Raw genomic sequence first — 7,941 nt, 5'->3', positions numbered from 1 at the left:
CACAAACAGAATACACTATTACAGACACTATGGTGTACAGAAAAACTACAAAAGAAGGAAATATTTCTTATTCTACTCGTCATTTGCCCGATGTTAATTTCGACGATAGAAGACCGTCCGATAAAAGGAATGAAGACTTTGCAAGGTTGGTGGCTTTTGAATTAGAGCGTTTGCCGGAAAACAAACGTTCAAATGCATATCCGCAAATTTTAAATCTTATAAGATTGTTGAGAGGGGACCCTGATTTGGACCAAGTCATAGAATTTGTACCAATCCAAAGTGAAAGTGAAGGAGAAGAAACGGAAGAAGAACAATCAATACCACTCAATATAGCTCTGTAATAATTGTTAATCGTCGGTAATAAATAAATATTAATGTTGTTGAAGTTTCGTATACAAGAGTGTTTTATATTAATTAATATTATTATATATAATAATAAATAATAATATATTAATTTCCTAAACCTCTAAATATTTAGCATCATAAATAATTATTAAGTAACGAATTATTCATCTTTTTCGTAAAATCTCAATATTATAATTATATACCTTCATTTTATCGATAAAAATTACGGACGTTTCTAGATAATTTTACAATTAACGTCCCCTATACGCCACGGACACCTTTAGGCGCCCGCTTGTGACGTCAGAAGCGAAAGCAATTTATCGACTAGTGCTTGCAAGATGTGGGTAGAAAAATAAATAAAATATATCGAAATACCCGTGAATCATTTGTTGGTTTATATTCATATTGTATGTAGCATTTCCTGTGGATAAAATTAACTTTACGATGGAAAATGACGATCTTATTGCAATTCTGGAAGGAGTGGAGAATGTCGAACAATTTATTGCTATTTCTGATGAAGATTCAGATCTATCAGATTTTGAGGTAAGTTTCAGTAATTACTTACACTCGTATTCATAAAACTTGTCAAATGTTTAATAAGCCTTCTTTAGCTAAAGTATGTTTTGTCCTTACCTCACATTTAAAAATTTTACGTTGAAAGAAAGTGACAAAACGTACTTTAGTTAAAATAGGCTTATTAAACGTTTGATAATTTTATTGAATAAGGAGGTTATAAATTAATAGCTACATATATGACTATTACTTTTTTCATTATACCTACTTAATGTAGAAGTGTTTTTTAGGACCCGACTACTGAGGAAAGTCAAAACATTTCTGCTGGAGAATATAGTTTTCAATGGTCGTCCGAAGCCTTCGAAATTAAAAACGAGCCGTTTGATGATTTTTTTAGCGGTATTTCGCCGTCAATGATTTCGTCGGTCTCATCAGAATTGGATATTTTTTTACATTATTGCAATGAAGCTTATGTAGAAAAAATTGTTGAATTTACTAATAGTTACCAGCAATATGTTGTTAGACATATTGATATAAAACTTCATTCAAGATTAAAAAATTGGTATCCTGTAACAGTTCCTGAAATGTATACATTTTTCGCTGTGTGTATGCTAATGACAAGAAACAGCCGGAATACGATTGAAGAACACTGGTCTACTAACCCATACTTGCATTCCGGCATATATGGTAGTCTTATGTCGAGAAACCGGTTTTGTACAATTTTAGGCATGTTGCATTTCTGCCAACCAGGCCCTAGGACTGAGGAAGAAACTATATTGTCAAAAATTATTTACCCAGTAAATCATGCTCGTCAGACATTTAAGAATAGTTTTATACCATACGAAAAAATTTGCATTGACGAAAGTATTGTACCATTTAAAGGGCGACTTCTTATTAAACAGTATCTTCCCAAAAAAAGAAATCGTTTTGGTATCGAGCTCTTCGTTTTATGTGATGTGTTGTCGGGAATAATTTTGGATTTTATTGTATACTGCGGCAAAGACACGGAATTAACACATTTTGATAATTTAGGCGCAAGTGGCTCAGTAGTTGCAACACTTCTAGAAGAATATTACGGTGTTAATAGGAAATTATACATTGACAATTGGTATTCAAGTCCAAAATTGTCTATATTTTTAAAGCAACGAAGTATACATACATGTGGTACAGTAAAGCCGAATAGAAGCGAAATGCCAAAATTTAAGAATTTAAAGAAAGGAGATAGAGAAGCTTTGTATTCTGACCCTATAATGGCTATGAAATGGCGTGATAAAAAAAATATACATATGTTAACAACTATTCATAAAGACGAAATGGGGCCAACAGAAAAAATGGACCTAATGACTGGTTTGCCTAAACTGAAGCCTGAGTGTATCATTGACTATAATAAAAATATGGGTGCCGTGGATGCCTGTGATATGATGTTAAGCGGTCTACAATGCATAAGAAAAACCATTAAATGGTATAAGAAACTATTTTTTCACATCCTAGACTTACATTTGCTGAATTCGTATCATATCTTTAAAATAACTTGCAAAGACGATTTTAGCCCTAGTTTCAGGAAATACCAATTGGTATTAATAGAACAGCTTGTTCAGAAATATGGTGAGCAATCAGTTCATAAAACATTACCGTCTACATCTCGTGCCTTAGAACAACCTACGCGATTCTTGCCCGGAGACGGAGCTCGACATATGCCTTCATACGTTCCCAAACAAAAGAAACTTCGATGTAAACTTTGTGCTCGATCTAAAAAACGACGCACCACCAGATACATGTGTGCAGTGTGTACAGTGGCACTTTGCGTAATTCCATGTTTCCAGCTTTATCATAAAAAAAAATAATTATTCATAATTTTTATTTTTTGTTGGTGTTGTTAAGTAAGACAATACATATATAAATAAAAGTCAAAAACTTAATTTTTGACTTTTATTTATATATTTATTGATTTGGTTAGCAAAGGCCTACAAATCTATAATGGAACAAAATACTTTTTTTATGTAAGTGGGTACTTATATAGGTAAAATTGGTTTTGTCTTTATTCAAAAAAAGTGTTGCGATGTCAAAATTTGCTGTACCTACTGGTGTAATGTGATCAAATTTTCCGCTGGAACTAATTAGATAAAATTACACTACTAAGTAGGTAATCGAAATTTACCGCTATCATAATTTTATCGTGCTCGTGGACAACACTATCGATTTAATAAATTATCTCCGAAAAGATACACCACTGACGCCACGGACGACTAAAGGAGTCGCCTAGTGATGTGAAAAATCGATGTCATTGAAATCATTTAAAAGGTTTTTTTATGTGTTTATATATTTGAATTGCATTATTTTTGGTTAAAATCAAGTAATATGTATTGTTTGATGTTTATGTGTGGTAACGGGAAAAATTAAACAAGGTATAAATAAGGTTCGTTTTTTTTTTAATATTTTTTCGATAACTATTTACCCAACCCTATCCTCAAAGTGCCGCCGTTTACGCAAAAAGTACCCGTGGCGTCGGTGACACGTTTGTCGGTTTTGCTTATGGCGGTCAAAGGGTTAAATTATATGCCATGCCTTCATTGCATTTTACATTGTCTTTGTATTAGGTGATCGCTAGTCATCTAGTTTATACGCGGAGCTGTGCTTTCATATCCAAAAAAAGAGGTTATGTTACTCTTGAATGTTTTATCTTTGTCTAGGTATAGGTATATATACCAAATAGGTCTAGTAATTTTGAAGTTTATTCGTAGTATACAAAAATCCAATTTTTTTCGTGTTATTAGTAAAGATTTAGGGGAGAGCGGGGCTGGTACTAACAAATTTTGCATTATGGTTTATATTTTCAATAGTAATTAACATTTTTGTTTTATTTTTTGTTTATAACATGCTTTGATTATCTGGCTATGATATTAGTAACAAAAACTATCAGCTAGGTAAGTACTTTTAGAAACAGACTAATCAAAACCAAAAAAGTCGTTTGTTAAGATATACCCCGTATCTGGGGCAAATATTAACAGAGCTGGGGTAAGTATTAACGTAAGGGGCAATAATTAACACAGACTATAATTCTATTAAAATACATAAATAAAATGTCTTTTATATTAATAAAAATGTTTTATTGTACTTAAGATTAAATAAATCAGTACTTTTTATGATAGGAACTGAAAGAAGATAGTATTGTTTTAAATCTACACTAATTAACAATCATTCTCACAGTCAAATGATTTTTAAGCCTATATAATATTAACTTTAAACTTAATAGGTGCCGTGTGGTTCCCGGCACTATTACAAAAAAGAATAGGACCACTCCATCTCTTTCCCATGGATGTCGTAAAAGGCGACTAAGGGATAGGCTTATTAACTTAGGATTCCTCTTTTAGGCGATGGGCTAGCAACCTGTCACTATTTGAATCTCGGTTCTATCATTAAGCCAAATAGCTGAACGTGGCCATTCAGTCTTTTCAAGACTGTTGGCTCTGTCTACCCCGCAAGGGATATAGACGTGATCATATGTATGTATGTATGTTAAACTTAATGTATAAAAATTAAATAAACTCTTTAGTGTTAACAGTCTTATAGAGTCCTAATAAGGTAAATAAAATAATATCTTCTTCAACAGCAACAACATAATCTTTTCAATTAACTATAAGTTCTCAACAATCATTAGTCTATATACTATTTTTTTCCAGAACTTCTTTAGCTGCTAACTCAAATACTTCTTGAGATGTATACCCCCTTGTGCTCTTCCTTTTATAGTTTCTCATTCTACAAAAAAATACTATTGTAAAAAAAACACTTAGTTAATACTATATGTATACCTACATACGGGGTAAGTATTAACATGTTAATACTCAATACTTAACATGTTAATACTTACCCCACTCAATTTGTTAATTTTAGCCCCAAGGCTACTTTTTTTACTTAACCAATTACAGCAAATAATCTAGTCAAAATAATTACAAACAAATAATATAGTTTTACTGTCAATAAATTACAGTTTGATTTAGTATAAACTTTAAATCAATTTAGGGAATAAATAAGTCTTAAATCAATTTATTGCAACACAAGAAAAGTTCTCTTACCTGTCAATCCGAGGTCACTACACACAACTATTACATGCGATGGCCGGCCGGCAACTGACAAGTCAGGACACATTCGGCTATGTATATAGTATTTCTAAACCGAGTCTCATATTTTTAACACTTCACGTTTGGCAGGAATAAGCTTGTTAATTCTTACCCCTGTTAATACCAGCCCCGCTCTCCCCTAATATAGGCGTGAATGATATACATTCATTTATTCGTTCATATAATCACGATTATATCCCTTGCGGGGTAGACAGAGCCAGCAGTATTAAAAGACAGATAGGTAGGCCACGTTCACGTTATCAGTATATAAAAATGGTTAAGTTTACAATTATGTTGAACAAATACGTTGGTACTTACGTCTATGGACATAATACGAGATGCTAATTATCTTTTTCAATAACTATTATTCATTTGATATGTTCAGAGCAAAACAATCGGTTTTTTCCTCAATATTAAGTCATTCATTTACCTTCTATATTGGGCTTGTAGCATAGAAAAAACCTAGTCTGTGTTAGCTGCGTCTCTTCCTATGCATATATACTTACATATAATGACGTCTATATCCCTTGCGGGGTAGACAGAGCCAACAGTCTTGAAAAGACTGATAGGCCACGTTCAGCAGTTTGGCTTAATGATAGAATCGAGATTTAATAGTGACAGGTTGCTAGCCCATCGGCTTCTTTTTTTTTATTCGTGCCGGAAAACACATTTGACCAATTCTTGTTATGCATACATACATATGTACATATGGTCACGTCTATATCCCTTGCGGGGTAGACAGAGCCAACAGGCTTGAAAATACTGAATGGCGTTCAGTTATTTGGCTTAACGATAGAATTGTTATGCAGATTGTAAAAATCATTAAAGTAAACAAATAAAGTAAACTTGGAATTCGATGGCAATGGGCTAGAACCCATCACAATTTAATATTAAATATACCTATACGGGACAAATAACACAGATTGAGTTAGCCTCGGAGTAAGTAGAATCTCAGTTCCAAGTTAGCCTTTCAGTTTTTTTTAGACTAGTCTACCCCGTAAAATACATTTTAAATGTATTTATGTTCTGTCGGTTTTTCTATAAAATAAATAAATAAACATTAGTCATAGGTAAGTACGTAACACTTTTTTTTTACATTATACTATACAGCTCTGTCAAAGGTCAAAATAATTACATCTGTGAAATGCGGAGATGGATATTCCAAAGTAAAATACAAATATTGTAACTTAATATTTAATGCTGATGTCTGACATACAATATATCGCTTCATAAGTTAATATAATATATGCAGAATCGGTTATTTCTCTTTCTGCCAATCAGGATGAAATTATCTTTGAAGAGGTCAGTTTCAAGGTGCTCCTATGACCAAGGATTGGGTGAATAATATTTTTACCCGAACCGACTCCCGTCTGACCTTGCAAGGGAACCCAACCCATATTGGATCGTCTTCAAAGCGAAGCCTCTGGTCTACTTGAACAATTGCGTCAAATAGCAAAAGATGCCAAGATGTATAGCTACCGCATGCAAAAACAAAAAAAAATTATAAAAATTGCATACTAAATCTCAGTAACCCAGCGAAATTAATAAAACAAACTAAAAAAATATATTGCATGATATATTATAGAATTTATATGATGTTAACTATACTTACATTTGGTTGTTAAGAATAATTTCAAAACAATTGAAGTTGAAGCGTTATATTTTTTTACTCGTTTTTTTATTATTGATTGACAACCTTGCACGTAGCCTTGTAAGGCCTCTGCCACTCTGCTTTGTCTTATTATCAACTATTTGAAGAACTAGTCTTCTTGATACTTGACATCAATTGCAATGGCAATTTACATCTTGGGTTTTAATATCAATTAAATATGAATGATGAAGTTGTCCAAATCAAAAGACAGATTTTAAAGACATTGGTGACATAAAACAATGAAATAATGGTAAAAGTATTACTATGCCAGTGATTTATTCAATATTAATAAACTGATTAGATATTGAATAAAAAATGTTTTACTATTTTTTTTATATGATCCTTAGTTAATAAATAATCAATGTGTTATTAATTTTGTCGCTTTTCCTTACAAAGTCTGAGGAATATGTTTTAGTAAGTCATTTTATCCTTATCTAAAAACGGAACATTAATAAGATCATCCGTTACAATTTCGAATGACATTTACGGGCACGAGTTCAAAAGGTTATTTATCTACATGTGTTATATATTATATAACACATATATTAAATACATTATTTACTTTGTATTTCACTTACTGCTCATATTTTCATGTAAAAGTGTTTAAGAGAAGATTTTTCTAGAAACAGACAAATACTCAAGTTTAAAGTTTTTTGTTTTAAGTCAAACAGACAAATAGGTTTACCATGATACAGTGTGACAAAACGACGTTACTTTAATTTTGAGAATTATTTTTTAGACAAGAACTAACATATATATATAAATCACTGAGCAGTTTTGATATAACCTCAAGATACAATTGCGACTATAGTTCAGTAAAAAAATAACAAAAGGATCAACATTAGCTAGGCTTCAGCGGTTTTAACATAGACTGCGGTGGCTAGAATGAGTTTGACATGAGCATGTCAGACTGATTTATAATAATTATTTATTTTTCATCACAGTCAAAACTTGAATAAATTATGTATTAAGTAGTACGTTATGTTAAATAAAATAGTAAAAATTCCTATCATGATAATTAGCATTGTTTCATCTGCCATGTTTATAAAAAAGCGGTAAAATTATGCACATGACGTTCCGATACACCTACTTACTTCCAACAAATTCCTAATCATTCCACTGGCTGAAATAGACCAGGAAGATTATTCTCAGAATGCCAGATAGTTCAAGAGCGATACGAAAATAAACCAGCGTCTCGGTACCTACTTCAGCGAAAGTCTTGCGGCCTTACCAATATTACGCAACTACATCTGTTCTACCGTGGTACTACCGAATGTATATGTACCGGTTTTTGCGGCACTATGCTACGAACCA

The 7,941-nt window shown here is 32.2% G+C and overlaps 1 protein-coding gene across 1 annotated transcript; it reads left to right on the top strand.

Annotated features, from left to right (window-relative positions):
* The first annotated feature begins 789 nt into the window (after positions 1 to 789).
* Positions 790 to 2,702, top strand: LOC106134513 (piggyBac transposable element-derived protein 4). The gene is made up of 2 exons (XM_060945629.1): positions 790 to 888; positions 1,149 to 2,702. Exons 1-2 carry the CDS (start codon positions 790 to 792, stop codon positions 2,700 to 2,702), a joined length of 1,653 nt encoding a protein of 550 aa, XP_060801612.1.
* The last annotated feature ends 5,239 nt before the right edge of the window (positions 2,703 to 7,941 follow it).

Source organism: Amyelois transitella, chromosome 8, assembly GCF_032362555.1.
Source record: "Amyelois transitella isolate CPQ chromosome 8, ilAmyTran1.1, whole genome shotgun sequence".
In the NCBI taxonomy this organism is placed as follows: Eukaryota; Metazoa; Arthropoda; class Insecta; order Lepidoptera; family Pyralidae; genus Amyelois; species Amyelois transitella.
This window is presented reverse-complemented; position numbering and strand designations above follow the sequence as displayed.